This window comes from Myotis yumanensis, unplaced genomic scaffold (genome assembly GCF_028538775.1).
Source record: "Myotis yumanensis isolate MYYU_CA2020_CCGP unplaced genomic scaffold, mMyoYum1.0.hap1 SCAF_5, whole genome shotgun sequence".
Taxonomy (NCBI): domain Eukaryota; kingdom Metazoa; phylum Chordata; class Mammalia; order Chiroptera; family Vespertilionidae; genus Myotis; species Myotis yumanensis.
Window position 1 is genome coordinate 81,338,851 of NW_027223756.1, and position 22,909 is coordinate 81,361,759.

The 22,909-nt window shown below is 45.8% G+C and overlaps 1 protein-coding gene across 1 annotated transcript in view; it reads left to right on the forward strand.

Annotated features, from left to right (window-relative positions):
• Positions 1–22,529, forward strand: part of ADGRE1 (adhesion G protein-coupled receptor E1) — a 56,288-nt gene extending 33,759 nt beyond the window's left edge. The window contains exons 15-21 of the mRNA XM_070413904.1: positions 1,552–1,746; positions 3,061–3,296; positions 8,448–8,514; positions 11,412–11,503; positions 16,716–16,884; positions 17,002–17,106; positions 19,968–22,529. Coding sequence (XP_070270005.1) covers positions 1,552–1,746; positions 3,061–3,296; positions 8,448–8,514; positions 11,412–11,503; positions 16,716–16,884; positions 17,002–17,106; positions 19,968–19,973 — 870 coding nt within the window. The 3' untranslated portion in view covers positions 19,974–22,529. The remainder of the gene's footprint in view (positions 1–1,551; positions 1,747–3,060; positions 3,297–8,447; positions 8,515–11,411; positions 11,504–16,715; positions 16,885–17,001; positions 17,107–19,967) is intronic.
• The last annotated feature ends 380 nt before the right edge of the window (positions 22,530–22,909 follow it).

The following is a 22,909-nucleotide window of genomic DNA, read 5'->3' on the forward strand; positions in this document are numbered from 1 at the left end:
ACTCTTTGTTTTAACTTTGTTAGTTTTAGACCCATTTTATAGGATGGGAGACTGAGGCTCAGTAGTCTGCCTAGTCATGAAACTTGTAATTGGTAGAGGTGGGATTTGAACTCGGGACAATTTGGATCCAGAGGTCTCTTTCCACTAAATTATGCAAATGGTGCAAGAGGCTGTGGGAATTCAGATGTATCAGTGAGAGCTGGTGATCGATCAGGAAGGAAATAGAGTATGAACTGAGACTTGGTGAGCGGGTAGATTTGATACAGAGGAAAGACAACCTCCTTAGTGCTGTGGTGAGTATCCTTGCCTATCATGCCAGATCTGAGGTTCAATTTTCTGCCAGGAGGGCCTTGAATGCTATTTAGAGAAATATAATGCATAGGACTTAAGAGAATCCATTCCCAAGCAAGACAGACCTAGTTTTAAGTCCTGTCTGTATCACGTCCTGGCTGTGTTTCCTTGGGCAAATCACTTAGCCTCTCTGAGCCTGAACCCAGTTCTTTCATCTCAAAATTGAGAATAAGAAAAAAATGATGACAGCTAACACTTCCACAGCACGTCATATGCTTGTGGCACAGTTGTGAGTAATTCCAGTATTTTCATTGAATGCTCCTAAAATCTTAAAGCAATCCTATAAGGTGGTTACTATTAGCATCCCCTTTTGAACAGATGAAGAAACTAAGGCACAGAGCAATTAAGTGTCCTGTTCAAGCTCATACAACTAGAAACCAGCAGAATTGTGGACTGTTTTTTAGCTACTGGGTCACCATGTTGTCAAGAGGAGCTCATGAGGTGGTGCCTGGCACACCATTACACATCTTTAATACACAGAGGACACTCAAATAAGTTTAAAATTAGTCTAAAATGGTTGATGAATAATGGTTAATGGGAAGGACGCAGCTTGTCATTTCCACTCCCGGAAGCTGGCATCTCTGAACATGTATGCATCAGTCCTGGTTCAGTGCAGGAAGTAGGAACCCCTTTAGGTATTTCAAGCAGGAGGGGATTGAACACAGGGACCTGGGTGCTCCCGGGAAGGGATGGAACAGTTGAAGTCAGGGAGCTGCCACTTGGATTTTGGCTTTGGGATCACCCCTCTGCAGCGGCAATCAGAAGATAAAAATGGCTGCTGTCAGGCCGCTCCCCATTCATTGGAATTAAAAACTGGACAGTTGGAATGTGGTGTCCAGCCACAGCTCACTCCCGACTGCAGAAAGCTGGTATCTGTCTTCGCAGACTTCCATGCAGGCATCGCATGGGAGAACCTGAGTGACATCCAGGACCTTAGCCCCAAGAGATTCTGGGAAGTGTAGTTTGTAGACAACCTGCCCTAGTAATATGTGGGTGGGGTATGGGACAGGGTGGGAATGGGTGCTGACAGATGCTTATAGATGCCAAAGAATGACGATGGACAATAGCTAGTTTACTCCGATGTCAGAGGAAGAAAAGTTCCCCAAGCTCTTTCTGCCCAAGTCAGGAGTCTGTATCATTCCTTTTCTTGCCCAGGAGAATGTGTTTCTCTGTCTGAGTGGGGTGTCTTTTTCCTGACAGATGGATTTCTCCTTGTACGTCATTAGCCTCGTGGGCATGATCATCTCCCTGGTGTGTCTCCTCTTGGCCATCGCCACTTTCCTGCTGTGTCGTGCCATCCGCAACCGCAACACCTACCTCCACCTGCACCTCTGCGTGTGCCTCTTCTTGGCCAAGTTTCTCTTCCTCACCGGTGTAGACAAGACCGACAACCAGGTCTCACATCCCTCAGGCTGGGCCCCCATCCAGCCCCATGATCTCCACATCTGCCTCTGCTCATCCATAGCCAACTCCCTCTGTAGTAGTTCCCGCCTCAGGACCTTTGCACATGCTATGCCCCCTTCATAGTACTCATCCTCCAGTACCTCATCTGGTTGACTCCTTCTTATAATTGGTCTCAGTTTAAAATCATCTCCCTGACCATATTATATATTGTGGCGGATGGTCCCTCCTCTTACTCTTTAAACCATTGGTTCTCGCCTGGGATGATTCTGCCCCCTTGGAGGACACTTGGCACTATCTGGAGACATTATTGGCTGTCACCACTGGGAGAGGGTACCGCTGGCATCTCGTAGGCGGAGGCCAGGGATGCTGCCACGCACAGGACAGCACCCCCCAAGACAGAAAATAACCTGGCAACAGCATTACAGCTGTCAATACGGCTACAGCTGGGAAACTCAGCTTACCACTCCATGTTGCATTCCTTCCCAGCTCTTACTTGAAACCATATTGATTATTTATCGTTTTATTGTGTATCTACTTTTGCCAGTAGACTGTGTGCCCTGTGAGAGCAAGAACTTGGGCCCGTTGACCCCCAGAACTGTGCCCGAAACACAGGAGGCTCTCGGAGTTTTCCCAAAAACAGCACTGTGGACCATTCTTTGTGCAGAGCCACCCCTCTCCCTGCGGGATGTTTGGCTGCCCAGTCCCTCTGGGAACTAAATGCTGGTAGTTGCACCCCACTCCCATCATGAGGCCAGCATTGGGCAAGCTTCTATAGACCCAGATAGGATCCAGTCGGCCTTACAGATCCTACGATTTCTGCTGCAACTACTCAAATCTGCTGTTTTGGTCTGAAAACAGCCACAGAGGATACATACATGGGTGTGGCTATGTGCCCATGAAACGTTATTTATAAAACAGGCAGCCAGTCCAGTGGCTGCAGTTCGTGAACCTCCCCCCCTCCACCCCCATATCTTCAGTCATCCCCTAAAGTAGGGTGATCATCTACCCATTTTTACCCCAAATGCTCCCAGGGTTAGCCTCGACAGTCACATGTCCTGGGAAAACTCAGTCCCAGGCAAACCAGGACGAGTGGTCACCCTACCGCAGGGAGGGCACAGCCCATGATGGAGACTCATAAATATTTGTGGAATGAATGAATGAATCAATGAATGAATGAATGAATGAGTCAGCGAATGGGCTGTGTTTGGGGAATGCCCATAAAGTGGTCCCTCTCCTGCCCTCGTCCTCTGAACCCGGCCCTTGGGAGGGGCGGGGAGTCCTGAGAGCACACGCTTCTCCTCTCAGATAGGCTGCGCCATCATCGCAGGCTTGCTGCACTACCTCTTCCTCGCCTGCTTCTTCTGGATGCTGGTGGAGGCCGTGATGCTCTTCCTCATGGTCAGGAACCTCAAGGTGGTGAATTACTTCAACTCCCGCAATGTCAAGATGCAGTATCTCTGTGCCTTTGGCTATGGGCTCCCAGGGCTGGTGGTGGTTGTCTCGGCCAGCGTGCAGCCGCAGGGCTACGGGATGCATAATCGGTAAGTGGCATCCCCCGCCTCCCTGAAGGCCCTGCTGCCAGGGTTCATGGTGATAATGACATGAACCACAAGAAGGGCAAGGACATGATCAGGAGCATGGCTACTGTTCAGTGCGCTTTTTGTACACCCATGCTCTCGGGGGCTGCCGTGTACAGCAGCACAGGTTGCGCAGGCACGAATCCAGGAGCTCCTGTTAGTGCTGGAGTCTAGGTAAATGGCGGTGATGTGAACAGTGGACTTGACTGTACAGTTTTGTTTTAATTCTAACCTGAGGATATTTTTTTTAATTGATTTTAGAGAGAAAGGAAGAGGGCAAGGGAGAGAGAGAAAGAGGGAGAAAGAGAGAGAGAGAGAGAAATATTGATGTGAGAGAGAAATAGCAATCAATTGCCTCCCATACATGCCCCGACCAGGGATCGAACCCATAAGCTAGGGATGTGCCCTGACCTGGAATCGAACCTGCAGCCTTTTGGTGTATGGGATGATGCTCCAACCAACGGAGCCACCTGGTCAGGGCGTGGTTGTACAGTTTTAAAATCATGGACTCTGGAGCCAAGCTTCTTGGGTTTGAGTCTTGGCTCCACTACCTCCTAGTGGTGCCTCCATGCCCTCACCTGTACAGTGGGGGCGAATAGCAGTGCTGACATCATGGTGCTGCTGCGAGGGTTAAACGAGTTATTATCTGCAAAACACCTAAAACAGGGTCTGGCACAGAGTCAAGCATTATTCACGTCGCGGTTAGCATCACTGTTACGATGGTGTCTGTTTTAAGTGAGGTGTGTTTACCATATTTCTATGCGAGGTCATTTTAGGCAGTATGCTGGTAAGTACTCATTTTAAAAAGTATTTATTTTGTAGGTAATTAGAAAAAAAATGGCCAGAATGCCAAACTCATGATTTCACAGACACGATTTGTGTTAGTAAAAGACGGAGTCCACTTTGAGGAAAAAATCGGGTGAATTCTAGAACAAGGCGTAGGTGGACAGGGCAGAGACGGTAACTCGCCGTGTTATTCCCTTTAGTTCTCCGACAGGCCCTGGGCAGTGCTGCTCCTTGAATTCACAGACGAGGACATGAACTCAGAAATCCTTCCCCCCCAGGACAGTGAGAGGAGGGCATGTGAGGACCTGGATCTGGGTCTTTCCAATCCCGGGGTCTCTGCTTATCACCCAGTGCTGTAGGCGCTCTGCTGAGCCGTGTTTGGGGGGTTCAGTGATCCGGGTTTCCTCCCTGCCTGATGATGGTTCCTACTTCAGATGAGGTCGTAGGATAAGGGGTGAGGAAAAAGAATTCATACTCAGTGAGCACCCATCATAGCCTAAACCCCATCAGCTTTGCCTCTGGTGCTTCCCAACAAACATCCCGTGTTAAATCTAAGCATCTCCATCATGTACAAGATCTATCGTACCCTGGGTTTTGTAGTGCACAATCTGTGCTGCTGTGCATGGCCGCCCAAGACCACACGTACATAGAGTAACAGCTTAATAAGTGGTAGCTGCCGAGGAAATCGGGGCTCAGGACAGCTGCAGAGATTGCCCGGGTCACATAACTAGGAAGTGTCCAAGCTGAGCAGGCCTGACTGTTCTGTCAGGAGATGGTGACCATGCAAGGCTGCCAGGAGGAAGTGCCTCCTGCTGGTGCAGGTAGGATAAGCCCCGGCACAGACCAGAGGCTGATGGCATCTGAAAGCTGGAAAGTTCAGGGAAGGCTTCCTGGAGGAGGCAGGATCTGGGTCTTAAAAGCTGTGCTGGAAGGTACGCAGCAAAGAGGAAAGGGGGTAGCAACATGGATGAGGATAGAAGTTTGCCCACGGGGGAGAGCTTGAGGTATGTTTGAAGAACAGATGGACTGGGCTGGGAGAAGGCTGGGGGAGACTGGGGTGGGCATGGAATTTGGACAACACCTGTAGGTGGTCTGGAAAAGTTTGGGGAAGGAAGGCATCATTGACAAGGATTTGAGATGATCTCAGGAAGCCCTAGGAAGGGGGTGGGGAAGTGAGACCGGGAGGAGAAGGACCGCACACAGAGTGAATTCAGGAGCGGGTCCTGCTGTGGGTCACCGGGTTTAACACCAAAGGTACCAAGAGGAGACCGTGCAGGGTGTGCACCACCCTTATCCCACCCGAGGGTGAGGGAGCCGGCATATTTACCTACCAACTCCCTCCCATCAGCCCTGAGTGGGGCTGCTCCCAGGAGAACAGCCTCCAGCGCTTTTAGCCTGATGCCCTGAGGCCGGCAGGCAGAGAAGCAGCACCGATAGGGAAATAGCCAGTATTTGCGTAAGTGGTCATTCCTGACAGGGTGTGGACAGCCTCTTCTCAGGTTGCAAACATTTTCCTGCCTTTATTATTCTGCTACTGGGGACTCAGTGCCAGGAAAGACCACGTGGTTGTGAAACTTGACTAGCAGGGCGGTAGAGCTCTATTGTTTGAGGAGACCAAGTTTAGAGCCATAGAAAACCTGCCCTCCAACAAAGTCCTATCATAGGTTGGCGTTTTGTTAAGATTCCTATGACCACATAACCCTTTTTTCAGTTCCTTGCTTTTGCTTGCTTTACAACCCATGAAGACAAAGAACATGAAGTCAAGAAAAAGCAGACTGGGACAAACACCACACTTGTTTTTCTCATAGAGATTTTTTTTGTTTTTTGTGTGTTTGTTTTTTTTTTTCATAAGAGCAGGAGAGAGCAAGCATATTCCCTTCCTCTACTATTTAAGTGCAATTCTCACCGGAATCTCCAAGAAGGACATCAAAAACCTCCACCAGAATCAAATAAAACCATGCACAGTTTTTACATATAGATAATAATTTTGAATGATGGATGTTTTTGTTACAGAAAGAATCTGTTCATCTCCTCATAGCCCGGGCCATATCTTTGTAAATGCGCTTTTAAAGAGCAGCATAATCCGCCACAGAAAGCCAAGCTATTCCTCTGTGCTATTAAACTCAACAGAGAGCTCCATACGCAGCCACGGGAGGCATAAGCAATTATCTCGGAAAATGGAAAGGTTTCGAATCTTTGCGTGACCTCTAGCGGTCCACACAGTTGTCCGTTCACTGCACGCAATTACACAGTGACCAGTTCATAGCAGGAAAAGCCATACACATATTTAGTAAAGCCAACCTTGCATTCATCAAAAGCTACTTGGCACTCCCCAGGCTTTCTGTGAAGAGTTAGCTTTGCAGAGCACAGGGAGATGAAAGAGCAAAGGAGACCGCTCGTCCCCACTTTGTCCAAGACTAAAGCCAGCCGACCACCAAAACTGCTGAGGATGCGACAGCCTCACATCCTCCAATCTCTCTGTAGAGTTTCACAAAGAAAGATAAATTTAATTGAATGACTATGTTTGTGCTATTGCTAGGGAAAAAGGGAGACAGGCGTATCACTGCTAATTGACCATTCAGAGGAAATCAGAAAACAATTATAGCTACTATGGAGTAATTCAGGAGATCGAAGGAAGTGATTAAAAGGGCTTTATCTAATAGAAGTATATTATAAACTCTGATTCCCTAATTATCTGTCATACCCCATATGGATCACTGTGAACAAAACGTTATGTTCTCTTACAGCTCATACAACCCCAAGTAACCTGAAAGTCTTATATTTGCCAGTGGTCATAGCAATCAATTGCCTAAATAGGCCAGATTTCCCTGGATTCCAGGAACTAGACTGCCCGTCATTACAGCACAGGATGCAATCCAACATATGCATGTGGTATACACACTGGAAGTGGGTGGGTTTTGGAAATCCAACATCCATTTGGAGTTTCATGTCAGTATGTTTCCGGAGAATGTGTAGATGTCATTTGTAAACCAGAAAAGCGTAGTATGCTCTCATGTTGTAACGCGTGGTTTATGTTTTGACTGTGGAGGTGCATATTTAATAAAGACAGCATAGAGATAAAAGATTTCTATATATTGTGAAATGATCACCACAGTAATCTATTTAACACACATCCCCTCGCATAGCTACACACTTTTTACTTGTGAGGAGAACTTTTAACATGTACTCTTCTAGCAACTTTAAAATAGACAACATGCCGAAACCGGTTTGGCTCAGTGGATAGAGCGTCGGCCTGCGGACTGAAGGGTCCCGGGTTCGATTCCGGTCAAGGGCATGTACCTGGGTTGCGGGCACATCCCCGGTAGGAGTTGTGCAGGAGGCAGCTGATCGATGTTTCTCTCTCATCGATGTTTCTAACTCTCTATCTCTCTCCCTTCCTCTCTGTAAAAAATCAATAAAATATATTTTAAAAAAAATAAATAATAAAAAAAGATAAAATAGACAACATTATGAACTACAGTCACCATGCTATACACTACATCCCAGGACTAGTTAATTTTATAACTGAAAGCTTGCCGCTTTTGACCTCCTTCACCCATTTCTCCTATCCCCACCCTCTGGCAACCATCTATCTGTTCTCTGTATCTGTGAGCTTGTTTTTTCCCCCTTAAGATTCCACATACAAGTGACGTCATTCATCTTTCTCTGATTGACTTATCTCACTTAGTATAATGCCCTCAGGTTCCATCTGTGTTGCTGCAAATGACAAATTCCTTTCTTTCAATGAATAGTTATGGAATGCCGTGTCCATAGCAGGTCTGGTTATTCAGAGATGAACAAACATTCAAGGTCTAACTTCTCAAGCAGCTCATGGTCTAGTAGGAGAAGATGGGCAATCGGCCAGTCAACAAGCTGAACATGATCTTATGATCCAAATACTAGTAGATGCCAAAAAAAAAAGGCAGCAAGTTTTGCCAGAGCGGGACCAGGAGTAGGGACAGTGTTCTTAGTAAGGAATAGTCAGGAGTGGCTTCTCAGAGGAGGTGACGTGTGAGCTGACATTTGAATGACAAGGTGCGCCATGGAGAGTCCTGAAAAGAGGGGAAAGGGATGACAAAGGTTACGCAATGAGAATGGCCTCTCCCCACGGCACGAGGTGAACATTTCAGGAACATTTAGTCAGGAAGAAGGTCAGAAAGAGGACTTGCTAGAGTCCAAAGAAAACTGAAATGCCACCTGCCCCATCATGAGATACTTTTTAATCTCCGTCTCATCTCCCAATTTTCTGCACTCGGCGGGGCTGGAGTAATTAACTTGAAGGGCAAGACTGACGCAAGCACTGATTCCTCCTCCTGTTTCTCTCCACAGCTGCTGGTTGAATACCGAGACAGGGTTTATCTGGAGTTTCCTGGGGCCGGTCTGCACAATCATACTGGTAAGCAAATTGCTTGGTGCTGTGGGTTCTGGAGGAGGGACCTGAACCGAGGGGCCAGTGGAGGTTGCAGAGCTGAGGTCACGTATTCCTCTCCCTTCTGATCCTTGATTCTTGAGATTTCCAAGTTGGAATAATATCTTCAACTCGTGATTTTTTTTTTTAATGCAGCATGCCAATCCCCTGGGAGGGACCACAGTTTTCCTTGTCCTTTGCGTTTCAGTAAAACAGGTCTATTAATCTCTTCTGAGCACAGGTGTTGAATGAAAGAAAAGGTAGAGGGTTTTTCTCAGCTTTATCGAAGTATAATTAGCATAAAAACTATAAGTTTACAGTGAACAACTTGAAATTTTGACTTATATATATCTTGTAAAATGATCACCTCCATCAAGGTAATTAACATTTCTATCACCTCACATAGTTACCATTTTTTCCCTTTTTTAAGTTAAATTTGTTGCCCTCACATTGGTTGTTCTATATATAAATTTCAGGTGTATTATTATAACCTGACATTTGGTGTACTTTATTGCATGCTCACCACCAAAAGTCTAGTTTCTTTTCATAACCATGGATTTGTCCCCCTTTACCCAATTTGCTCTCCCTCCCACCCTTCTTACCCTCTGGTAACTACCATTCTGTTATCATAGAGTTTGTTTTTGTTTTGTTTTGCTGGTTGGTTACTCTTGTTTTATATTTTACCTACTAGAGGCCCAGTGCACGAAATTCATGCAAGTGGCTCAGCCCTTGCAGCCCCGGCTTCATCCGGAAGGTTGTCCGGATGGTTGTTCTGCTGTTTGATCTAATTAGCATATTAGCTCTTTATTATATAGGATGAGTAAAATCATAGGCATTTTTCCTTTTCCGTGTGACTTATTTCATTAGCCTAATAACCCTCAAGATCTACCCATGTTGTTGAAAATAGCAGGTAAGAACATTTAAGACCTACACTTTCAGTAAATTCTAGGAATATAACACAATATTGTTAACTACAGTCACCATGCTGTAGATTAGATCTGGGCAATTCCTCACTTGCATCAGTGAAACTCTGTAACCTTAGCCCAACACCCCCTCCCCCCAATTTCCTTCCCCACATCCCTGGAAATCCTGCAATCCCGGGATCCAAGGGAGGCTGAGCAACAACCATCTCTTACCTCCTTGACTCCACCCGGATTCTACAGTCTTGCAAGATGATCTTTCTCACTCCTGGTGGCTTGTTTCCTTGTGTCACTTGTCATTGTTAGTTATGAGCTCATATTTGACCAATCGCAATCTTGGGAATTCTTGTAGCTGTATTCCTCCAGAGGGTTTTGCTCTGACCCCTATCAGATTTTCCAGGGTCATGTATTAGTCTTCTAGAGCTGCCAGAACAAAATATCACAAACTGGGTAGCTTAAAACAATGGGATTTTATTGTGTCAGTGGTGGAGGCAGGCTAGACATCTGAAATCAAGGAGTTGGCTGGGCCATGCTCCCTCTGAGGCCTTGGGGAAGGATCTGTTCCAGTTTTCTCTCCAACTACTGGTAGCCTTGGGCATTTCTTGGCCTGGAGATGTCTGCCTGCTTCCTATGCCCTCACATCGTCACCTGCAGTGCATGTCTGTCTCTTTGTGGCTAATCGCCTCCTCTTTTTTAAAAAAAAAAATATATATTTTATTGATTTTTTACAGAGAGGAAGGGAGAGGGATAGAGAGCTTTGAAACATCGATGAGAGAGAAACATCCATCAGCTGCCTCCTGCACACCCCCTACTGGGGATGTGCCCGCAACCAAGGTACATGCCCTTGACTGTAATCGAACCTGGGACCCTTCAGTCTGCAGGTCGACGCTCTATCCACTGAGCCAAACCGGTTAGGTCGCCTCCTCTTATAAGGATACCAGTTATAGTGGATTAGGGCCCACTCTACTGACCCCATCTTAATTTGATCACCTCGGCAGAGACCAGATCTCCAAATGAGATCTGAGGTGCTAGGGATTAGGACTTCAGCATATCTTTGGGGGTGGGGTACAGTTCAACCCCTAACAGGGCATCTGTCTTGAGTCTAACTTCCCAGATGCATCGAGTGGAAATACATAAAGATCACTCAGTTGAGAACAGCAAAGGCTATTTATCCAGAGATTGCTATAGTAAGGGAGTCAGATCACCAATTTGTTGGTTTCAAAAGCAGGCGGAGAAGGGAAAGCTTGATAGAAGTAAAAACGGAAGCCCCAGGTGTGCCCCGATCAGAGGCTGTGAGCATGGGGATCCTATAGGTGGGCTATGGGTACACACTGGCTTTCTACTTTTGGTCCTAAGTTGGAACCAAGGGCAGAAATTAGGGAAGCTATCAATTATTAACCGAGTCCTGGTTGATTTGAATCAGTGGCTACAGGAGTTATTGTTGGGCTTCTTGGAGTGGTTACTGAAGACTGGGCCAGAGTTCCATTTTGAAAGATGGTTTGGCCATTGTCTGTTTTACCAACCAAAATTAAATGTAGACTGTGACGAAGAATGGAAAGCATTTATTTGAGCAAAAGGAGCTGCCGCCCTGGAGACACAGATTATTTAGATATCAACCTAAATTGGGAGAACAAAGAGAGGCAGGGTCTATAAAGGCAAAAACCCCGAAGTGTAAGTCTTTCCAGGCTTGGTTCGTTTCAATAACAAAGGAGGTGGTGAAACTAGGAGCTTCCCTATGTTGTTCCAGGGTGTTTATGGCTAGGCCTTGAGCTGAGTTTAGCAACAGGTTAGCAACTTAATTGCAGCTCTGAGAACTGAGGCACAAGTTGTACGGAGACCCCACTTCCCTCATAGCCTCCGGAATCTGTTTTTAAGTTTCTCTTGAGTAATGCTTGTTCCATTTTATTTTTTTCTCTAAACAGTTTGTGTACCCAATCCCTCAGTCCCTTTTGCTTGACTTTGTAGGTCAATTCCGTCCTCCTGACTTGGACGTTGTGGATCCTGAAGCAGAAACTTTCCAGCGTCAATGCTGAAGTCTCGACACTCAAAGACACCAGGTGCGGTCCCTTCTTCCTCTCTCTCCTTTCCCAGTCTTCCTTCTTTCTTTCCACAAATGAATACCTTTTCTTTGCCTGGTCTTCTACCCAAGACAGAATAGCGTAGTGTCTAGATTTGGGGCTTAAACCAAGCTCAGCCACTTACAAGCTATGTGACCTTAGGCAAGTTACATAACCTCTCTGAAACTCAGTTTCTTCATCTGTAGAGTGGGGGTATTGATATTGCACACTCTATGTGGCTTATGAAGCACTTAGCACAGATGTTGCTCTTGAAATTGGATTCTTGTGGTGTCAAGAGAAAGGAATTTCAAAGGGCATCTGTGTGGGAGAAGTTTAAATGTAGTGGCAAGACTTATTGGGGTTGAAGGAAAATATGGCCTTGGGGCTGTAGAGGGTGTCAAGCTCCAGCAGCATTTGATAATCCTTGATAATCCTCCATATATATATTAGAGGCCCAGTGCAGGAAATTTGTGCGGGGGAGAGGGGGCTGTCCCTCACCCCGGCCTGTGTCCTCTCCCAATCCAGGACCCCTTGGGTAGGATCCCTAGGCCTGGCTGGGGATCAGGGCCTATTGGGGCTTTCCTTCCCCTGGCTGCCAGCAACTGGCCCCACCCCCACCACTGCCACTGCTTGCCATCAGTGCGGCGCTGCCCCTCCCCTCCCCGGCCACCAGTCACCTCCCTCTGTGGGGGACAGGCGTGGAGTGTGATCACATGGCTGGCCTGGGCCTCCCTCTGTGGGGTGATCGATTACGGGGCGCCCAGATTGATCGCCTCACAGAGGGAGGCCCCGCCCACCCACCACAGCGCTGCAGGCCAGGTAGCCTGGGCCTCCTCTGCAGGGAGATCGTGGGGCAATGGCAGGGCTCCTGACCAATCACATCGCACCTACCTTGGCTGGCCTGGCGCCAGTGCATGTCATAGCGTGGCTGTCTGGACAGTCATTCTACTGTTTGGTTGTTTGGTCAATTTGCATATCACACTTTTATTATTATAGATTCTAGGAGCCCAGCGTGCGATTCGAAATCACAAGGTGCCACCCACTCCCTCTCCGGCCCTTGAAGCAGCCATGGCTGCTGCTGATCAGGCCCTCCCCCAGCACAGGTGCATGGAGGCCCCTGCTGCCCTGCCCCCAGTGCTGCGCGCACAACCTCCTCCTGTCCAGTCAACCCGTTATGGTGTCCTGGTTAATTAGCATATTTCTCTAATATATATAGATTGCTTTCAAACTATCCAACATACTTCCTGGGTTTTTCTGGGCTTGTACTGGGTCCTCCCCCAAATCAGTCCCTTTTGTGGACCTTCCAGGGTTCCATGCCCTCATCCAATCTGACTCTTTTCCCAGTCTTGGTACCTCCCCTCTATGGTTGCCATCTAGACTCCTACTGCACATGCCTCACGGTAGAAGGACCTCCTCTGTGCCATCTTGGCTTCTACTGTGCATGTGCCTAGTAAAGGAGTTTGCTCCTGCTCCCATGGCTAATCCAGGTACCTGGCCACTTGTTCCCTGGGGAGATGCTTTCTGCATCCTTTGGGGATTAAGTCCCAGGGTGGAAGATGTGGTGGTCCCCGGGGGAGCCCATGAATGCTATAACTTCCTAGTGAACAGGCCTCATATCCAGTTCAGCTCCCTAGTTTATAGGCTTAACGTTTGATTCCCTTTGTTCCCTTCCTTTATTAACACTAACGAGCTAACGATGCTAACAGTTTACTAGGGAAAGTGTTTCATATATTGAACATGTGTTGATACATTTTCTAATTACTCTGTGCATACTTACATGTGCAAAAACAGAATACTATTTTATTTGTATTATCATTTTTCTCTAACATGAGTATTTTTAAATTTAATTAGAAATTCATCAATAGTTTACCCCCCAGTGTAATTCTTTCCTACAAATGAAGGATTGCTGGCTAGGTTACCAGGATTTGTTAGTTTCAATATGCAACTGAGGGACGCAAAAACCACAAGAAGGCCCTGGCTGTGGTTGATTAGAGCGTCAGCCCACGCATGGAAGGGTCATGGGTTCAATTCCCAGTTAAGGGCATGTACCTGGGTTGCAGTTTCAATCCCTGGCCCTGGTCAGGGAGCCTGCAGGAGGCAACCAATCAATGTGTCAACACACTGCTGTTTCTCTCTCTGCCCCCCCCCCGCCCCCACCCCCTTTCCTCCCACTCTCTCTAAAAAAGCAATGGGAAAAAAAACCCTGCTAGGAAGAGGGCAATTTCATATGTAGTTCCAGGATGTTTATGGCTCAGCCTTGAGCCCAGGTCGGCAGCCCATTTGCAACTTAATAGCAGCTCTGAGAACCCAGGCACAGGTCTTGCAGAGGCCCCACTTCCCTAAGAGCCTCCTAACTCTGTGTTAGTGACTCTCTTAGCAATGCTTGCTCCATTTTATTTTTTCCATTATCAGACCATTTGTGTTTCCTAACTTCATCACTCAACTGATTTTCATTTTAAGAACCTCCTTAAACCCAGGCATCATGTAGGTTTCATTGTCAGCAACCTGCTCATGTCCTCTGCTTGTTATTCTGTCAGTGTCCAATCCCTCATCCATTTTAAATATATATTTTTAAAATGTTATTTTTAAAAAGTTAATGTAAAAAGTTCAAAGTTAATAAGAAGAATTAAGTAGTGTAAAAGATGTCAACCAATGGCTGACAGTTGTTGGTGCCAATTCAAGGCCAACAGAAATCCCCAGTTGTGGGTGTGGTGAAAGGAAACAGTTCAGTTGTGATACCACATGGCTGTGAGGCGTCGGTCCAGACCCCTCTCTAGCTGGACAGCTCTGCTCTGCTCCAGGTTGTTCACTTTGTACCGCACTGGTCTGTTCTGCTCTGCTCTGGTGAGAGATCTTCAGTGTTTCAGTTCAGCCAGGGAGACACAGCCTTCTGTTTTGGTGGAAAGGAAAAGTTTGCTCTCTGACCCAGAGGGGAAGTTGGTTTATATGGACAGAATTTCTCATCCCTGGTCTCTGATTGGTCCATCCTCATGCAAATGAGGATTCCAAATCCTCACAGTTTGATTGGTCAGAATAGAGCTGTTTTGATTAGCTGGAACTGTACAGCTCTGATTGGATGGGGAAAGTCTTAGTCCTATTGGTTGAAATAGGATTCCAGGAATTCCTTTATAAGGGCAGGCTTAGATGGCAGAAACATAGTGCAGGCAGGCATTCCAATACCTCCATGAAGTACAGTTTATGTGAGAGGCCCCTGGGCAGAAATGGCTGCTAGGCTGTTTTTAAAAATTTGAGCCCAGCCCTAGCCGGTTTGGCTCAGTGGATAGAGCATTGGCCTGCGGACTGAAGGGTCCCAGGTTTGATTCCGGCCGAGGGCACATGCCTGGGTTGTGGGCTCGATCCCCAGTAGGGGGCGTGCAGGAGGCAGCCGATCAATGATTCTCTCTCATCATTGGTGTTTCTCTCTCTCCCTCTCCCTTCCTCTCTGAAATCAATAAAGAAATATATTTTTTTAAAAGATAAATAAATAAAAATAAAAATTTGAGCCCAGTTAACCACCAGGAGCTCTTCTTAGTAGTTGTCTTTTTTCTCAGAGTTCACAAAGAGAACATGTGAAAAGTAATTCTCTCTTCCTTCCCTGACACCACAGGTCCCCAGATCTCTTCCACTTTAAGCAGCCATTATCACTCAAGTTGAGTTTTCTTCCAGAAAATTCTATACTTACACATCCTCCCCCTTTTACATAAGTGATAGGATACTCTACATATCATCCAGCACTTTTTCCCCACATAATACATAGTTTATTTCTTGTAATACTTAAGATTAACACTAACAAAAATGCTTATTTTGTGCCACACACTGTTCTATGCACCTTTAGGGTCTTGCCATCTTATTTAATTTGTAGGACAAGCAATACTATCGTGTTATTATAACATAATACCATTGTGTTATTATCTCTATATCAATTGGGGGTAACTGAGGCACAGTGAGGTGAAGTAACTTACTAAAGCCACAGGTTAGTGAATGAAGCTGTTAGAATTTATTTGCAGGCAGTCTGTCCCAGAGCATGGACCATTCCTTATCCTCCATAGTATATTGTCACTCTCGTTTCATTTTTTAAATCCTATCTAATAATAGACAAACATGGTAATTGACCATACTTTCGCTACACCTCCCATTGGCTAATCAGCATGATATGCAAATTAACCATCAACAAAGATGGCAGCTAATTTGCATACTGCAGGCAGGGCGGGACAGCGCCATCCCACCTGCACCGCCACCATCCGGGCCCGCTATCTGCGACCCGGGGTGGTGGGTGTCCAGTGTGCGACCCGACCCGGGGCGGCCGGGCGGGACAGCAAAGGCTTGAAAGCGGCTCTGGCCGGAGCGAAGGCCTGGGTCCCAGGTGCCGGAGGAAAACTGGTGCTGGCAGCCAGGGGAAGGGAAGGCTTATTGCACGAATCTTTTCGTGCAACAGGCCTCTAGTTATTTTATAATCTGCTTTCTGTCTCTCTGGCTTTGCCTGTTGTGGACATTTCACATCAATGGAATCACACACCGTGTGGCCTTTTGTGTCTGGCTTCTCTCACTGAGCATCATGTTTTCAAGGTCCATCCGTGTTTAGTGAGTGTCAGTGTTTCACTCCTTTTCATGGCTGAATAGTATTCCAGTGCAGGGATGGGCCACATTGTGTTGATCCATTCATATTTTGATGGCCACCTGGGTTGTTCCTAGTTGGGGGAGAGGGGAATGGAGAGTGACTGCCTAATAGGGATGGGTTTCTCTTTGGGGTGATAAAATGTCTTGGGACTGGGTAGTAGTGATGTATGTACAACATTGTAAATATGCTAAATACCACCGAATAGCACACTTTATGGTAAAAACAGTGATTTTTATGTAATGTGAATTTTACCTCAATTTAAAAAAAAGGACTTTATAGTATTTCATACCATGGCTTTACCATTGATCAAATGTATCCCAAATTCATGGACATGTGGGTCCTTCTAGCTTTCAGACAATTGCATTAAATATGCGTTCACACATCTTTGTGCCCAGGTGTACCTGTAGATGTATTGCCTTTCAGGTGCCTGTAGAATTTGATTCTCCTCCCTCTAGCCTTGGAGATTGCCCCACGTTTATTCCCACCCTGGTGGCGGGTCATGGAGTGGCAGCCTCAGACCACTCTTGGGAGCATGACCCACAAGGACAACAGCCACCTCCCAGTACCTTACCCTCTGCAAATCTTCTCCCCTAGGTTGCTGACATTCAAGGCCTTTGCCCAGCTCTTCATCTTGGGGTGCTCCTGGGTGCTGGGCATTTTCCAGGTAGGACCCATAGCCAGTGTCATGGCCTACCTGTTCACCATCATCAACAGCCTGCAGGGAGCCTTCATCTTCCTCATTCACTGTCTGCTCAGCCGCCAGGTATGTAGCTGCTGCCCTCCCTGCTCCCTGACTTCCCCCTTCCAGGGGACATGCCTGTGGAGCACACTTCCTGCACCTGGAAGTGACTCATCGCCCCATGTCTGTCTCCAACTCCAGGTACGGGAGGCATACTGGAGATGGATCACCAGGAAGGCCAAACCCAGCTCCCAGTCCCAGACCTCAGGAGTTATACTGTCATCCATCGCCTCCACTTCCAAAGCGGTGAGAGACTGGGTGTTTGACGGAGGTTCTGTTGAAGGGCACGCCTGCTTCTTAGCAATACTAGACACTGCTGTGCGTTAGTACCTACAGTGAGCTAAGTGTGTCCACGTGGATTAGTCCACTGGTGAAGTGTGGGGTTCAGGTGCCAGGCTGCCTAGGTTCAAATCTTAGCTTTGCCTCTTAGTAGTTATGTGACCTAACCAAGAAAAAAATCTTGACTCATATAGTTATAAAATGAGCTTATGTTAAGGATCTTAATTCTACTCACTAATCCAGTGGTTCTCAATCTGGGGGTCGAACGGCCCTTTCACAGGGGTCGCCTAAGACCATCGGAAAACACATATATAATTACATATTGTTTTTGTGATTAATCACTATGCTTTAATTATGTCCCATTTGTAACAATGAAAATACATCCTGCATATCAGATATTTACATTACCATTCATAACAGTAGCAAAATTATGAAGTAGCACCGAAAATAATTTTATGGTTGGGGGTCACCCCAACATGAGGAATTGTATTAAAGGGTCGCAGCATTAGAAAGGTTGAGAACCACTGCATCAGTGAGGGAATCAAACAGATGTTATAACTGGCTCAAAAGAGTAAGTACAGACATGTATATGTATTATGTAATATATGTTATGTATATTTTACATGCATTGTATAAAATACCTGTGTATTATATATCATGCAAGCTTTTTACACATTATAGTGCACCAGTTTCCTGCACCAGTGGGGTCCCTCAGCCTGGCTTGTGCCCTCTAGCAATCTGGGACCCCTAGGGGGATGTTGGACTGCTGGTTTCAGCCTGATCCTCACAGGCCAGGCAAGGGACCCTACCTGTGCATGTATCTGTGCACCGGGCCTGTAGTATGCATATAAGATCTTTGGTTAATCTCTTCCCACGCCCCCCTTCCCCCCTTCTCTCTGAGATTCATCAGTCTGTTCCATGTTTCCATGCCTGTGCGTTGAGCGTCTGCCCCCTGGTGGTCACTATGCTTCATAGCTACCGGTTGAAAGGTCACTTGGGCTTTTATAGAGAGAGATATGCATTATATAATATATAATGTGCACATTATATATGTTGTATACATTACATGTGCATTATGTAATACATATTGTGATATATATTTTTATATATCACACTTGCATTCTATTTTGAGCCAGTTATAACATCTGCCTGTTTTCCTCATTGATAATTATATATATAAAATATACCATTTAATTATATATAATGAAACTATACGTGCAGTAATAAATATACATAAAATTATAAATAATATGTATCATTTTACATATACTATATGTGATTCCACATATGTATACATGAATTAGAATACATATGTACATAATTTCACAAATACTTAAATGAATGTGCAAATGGAGGTAAAATTGATTTTTCCACAGAATTATTTTGCAATGCTGACAGTTGTTTAAAATATAGAGCAGTGTGCCCCGCACTCGCCGCTCCCCACCGCCCCCCATCCTTTTCCTCCCCGTGCTGCCCAGCCGGAGCCCAGCCGTGCAGCCACAGCTGTGGGCACTAAGGGCTCCTGAAAGTGCACCTTTTAAAAGCAAGGTGATTTATGCTAGCTCTAACGGTGCCATTAAGAAGAAATTTACAGGTATTAAACATGAGTGGCAAGTAAATGGCTTGGATGACATAAAGGACCGTTCAACGCTGTAGCAGCCAGAGGGCACTTGTGAACACAGGAGTCAGGTCTCCTCCTCTCTCTGCCGACAGCACGCCATGGCTCCCGCCTTTCTCAGAGTAAAAGCCAAAGTCCTCCGGGTGGCCCACAAAGCCCTTTCCGCTCTGACTCTTTTTCTCCCCGACTTCACTCTGCTCACCCATACTGACCAGCTCAGGATTCTTCAAACATGCCAGGCTCGCTTCCTCCTTAGGAACTTGGAATTGGAAGCTCGCTGTCTTAAATGTTTCTTTCCTGCTACCCACATGACCAACTCCCCCACTTCCCTCACCGCCTTCAAATCTTTATTTCAGTCATTTCTTATCAGCGGAGTTCCTCTGACAACTCTATTTAGAACTTCCTCCTCTTCTTCTACCCTGGTGTTCATGTCTTCCCTGCCCCTTTACCCTGACTGTTTTTGCATGGCACCCTACTTTCCAACATACTGTAGCTCCTTATTTATTTTATTATTCATGGTCTTCCATCCTCCACTGGAATGTTTTATTTTTTTTCACTGATATATTACAAGCATGCGAAATAAGATCCAGTGGTTTAATTAAATAGGGAATTGTTTTTCTTGCAAGAATGCAAGCCCAGAGTTAGGGGTTGCTGGTATTGGTTCTATTGCTTGGTAGTATTATAAAGGATTTAGACCCTCCCTAAATTGCCATTCCACTATCGACATGTTGGGTTTCCATCAAATTATTTTCATGGTTGCAAGATGACTGCCATAGCTCCAGCCACCATGACCATAGTCAAGGCAGGAAGAAGAGGGATGGGCAGAAGCCACAGTCTCCTTTCAGTCCTCTCCCTTTAACAGGATACAAAAGGTTTCCCAGGAACCCCCAGTGGATTTCCAATTACGTAAATGATCAGAACTGCATCACATGACCACTCATACTTATAAAGGCATTTGATAAATCAAGCATTTGGCTTTCTAGCTGAGAGAATGGGAGTTATCATTGGTGAAGAGTTCGAGAATAGCTCTTGAGTTTGCCAATGAGGCCTGCCACGCTAGGAATAATCACTGTTAACATTTTAATGCTTATCCTTCTAATATTTGTTGCTGTATTATCTCTATATTTAGAAGCCTTATGTCCCTTATAGATATGACTCCTGGAATTATATTTTTACTAATTCTGCTGCTGATTCTGATTTCTTTTCACAGGCTTAAAGCCTTTTCTTGCTTTTCCAATACGGTATGGAGCAACATTGGAGAAAAACAAGTGTCTACAGGAGCCTGTCCCGAAATCTTCTCTTCCTGGCTTAATGCAGAAACACAAGATCACACCAGCCCAAGAATATCCTGGGCAACGCAGAGCGTAGATGGGTGGGCAGTCTCCCCATCATTTTGTGTTCTGGTGGGAAATGAGAGTTTCCATTCCAGATGACAATTTCACCGTCTGTGTCCTGCAAATCTTTGCCTTTCCAGAGTTTTGTGAAAATAACAGATCTCAGTGCAATGGCTTGAGCAAGATAATCTGGCTGCCATTTTGGTTTTTTCTTATGTTCATTGTTGTGTGGCTCCAACCGTACCCCTCTAGCACCTACCACGTGCCTGACACAGCACAAAGCTCAGTAAAGGATTTGCCACGTGACTGGCTTACCCTTTGACAAACACTATTCCTACTTTCAAAGAAATGGTCAGTAAAACTGTAATGACAGTCCCAGGGGGGCAAACAAAGCACATAGACATATAGGCTACTTTGACAGAAACACTCGAGAGTTATATAGGTAAGTAGGAGTGGTTGGTGGAGCAGGACTCTACCATCTCGTGAAGGCTTGGAACTTGATGACAACAGCCTTTGGAAAGTGTTTTGGTTTCCTGGGACCTTTTAGGGAACCACCATTTCCCTTCCTTCCAGGAACTTTTTTCTGAGTTGGCCAGGATTTTCGCTGTTCACAAAGGTATCACTGTCCCACCTTGCTCCCCCATAAAGCCTGAAGTGCCAGGGAGAGAAGGAGAGGAAAATTTTAACTGTAGAAATCCTCCCTTCAATGGCCTCTCCAGTACCTCCCTATTCCAAGGGTGGTCCATGGGTCAGCATCACCTCATTAGAAATGCAGGATCTCAGACCCCACCCCAGAGCTGCACAACCAGAACTTGAATTTTACCGAGATCCCCAGGGAATGTGTGCTGTATCCCTGAATGAATATTCTAGAGTATGCTAGAATATTCTTCGGCTTGCCATGATGTTAGCCAGAAAGGAAACATCTTGAGTTTAGAACTTCTACCTGCCACTCCCTCTTCATAGGACACCTTTCCTGAAAATTTGACAAATTTCTGCCCTCACTTTGAGTCTCAGCTTAGTCATCACTTCCACCAGGAAGCATGCGCTGAATCTGAAGTAGGATTAGATGTCACCTCTGTGTGTCCCCTAAGGCTCCCTGCTTTTGAGCCCTGTATTAGAATTTTTCTTTTTCTAGGGAGTTTCCAACATAGATCCATGAGTACAGAGGATTATATTTAGTAGAGTCTCCATAAACATAGGATGAATAAATGATTGCTTTCCATTTTGAAGACAAGGAACCTGAGACTCAGGTTAAGTAACTTCCTCAGCATCACACAGCCACAGGTGGCTGAGCTGGGTTTCGAGCTCTTGACCATGGAGTTCTTCTTCCCAACCCCTTGTCCCTCTCTTTCTCTTCCTTTGATCCTATAAATTCTTAGTTTGGGGATGCAGAGAAAGATTAAATATTTACTTTGAGTCGCCTTACTGTTTAGGATTGAATTAGTTCAGTAATGATCATGTATAAGACAATCTGATCGTGAAACTTGATGGAGGCTCAGTCTTTGTTATTTGTGGCACTGACGGCTTGAGAGGGGAGCTGAGACATCTGATCATTTATGATAGGTTGGCCTTTAATGCTTGGCTTGTCCCGAGTGTTCAGTGCAGAGGGGATAGTTGTAAGGGATATTGAAGCAAGAAATGGCATGGTTTCTTAACCATAGCCAACTGTGGTAGGGTGAGTGCGTCAGTGGCTTCAAGGATTGTCTCCATCTCTCCCTATCCCTTTCCCTGTAACTGTAACCACTCCCTGCTCTGACTCTGGCTTGGCCTTGAAACTTGCTTGGGGCGATGCAATTTTAACAAACAGGAGTCCAAGAGAGGTTTCAACACTGGATGTGCATTCCTCCTTGCCCTTTACATGACTGGCCTTGCTTGCTTTTGCACTCCTGCCTCCATGAGAACGCGCCCAGGCTAACCTGCTGGAGGCATGTGAAAAACAACTGGAGGATCCATCTATCAAGATTTTAAAAAAACAACAACACAAAAACAAGTGGAGGAGGGCTCAGTCATCCCATTATGGCAGCTGAGACTGTCCTTACCCAGCCACCTAGCCGGCTTGTAGCTGACTAGTCTCAGGAGTGAGCCTGGCCGGAATCAGCACCTGCCCACCCATGGACTCAGGACCAACAATCAAGTATCAAGGTTTTAAGGCAGAGTTTCGGGAGTGGTTTGCTATTAAGCATTTCTGTGGCAATTGCTAACGGATGACAACCAACGGGCTGTCAACATTTTGCATTTGATTGCAGCGATTTGAGTACAAAGAAGGGTTTGAGTCTTCATTTCCTCTCAGCTATCAGGACGTGTAGATCTGTATGCTTGAACGAAGTTCTTTCTGACAGGAGCCTCGCACAAGGCTTTGTCTCTACCCGTGTTACTTGTTGCTCTAAAACAGTTGCCCTCAGGAACCCTGTATTTCCTATGCAATTGAATAAAGCTGTGACCTCCACTGTAGGAATTTTTCTAATATTATAACATCAAGCTACACTTGGTGAGGTCCCTTCCCCTGTGGTCTCACTTGCCTCCACTAGAGGGAGAAGAGACTCAGAATAAAAACTGCATGGTTCTCAAATTCCATAAATATGAAATAGCTTTGCCCTCCTGTAATGCAAAGAATTTACAGTGTCCAAAAAATAGTGACCCATTCTCTCCAGTGATATTTTTTGAGGCACACCTACAATGTGCCTCTCCCTCCTGAATAGCAAAATAGTTGAAAAAAATTGAATAACTGAAAAGGATATTAGAATATAAAACATTATTCAAAATTTAAATTTTTTATTTATCCCTCAAACCAGAATTTATTAAAATTTGACTTCTTGGT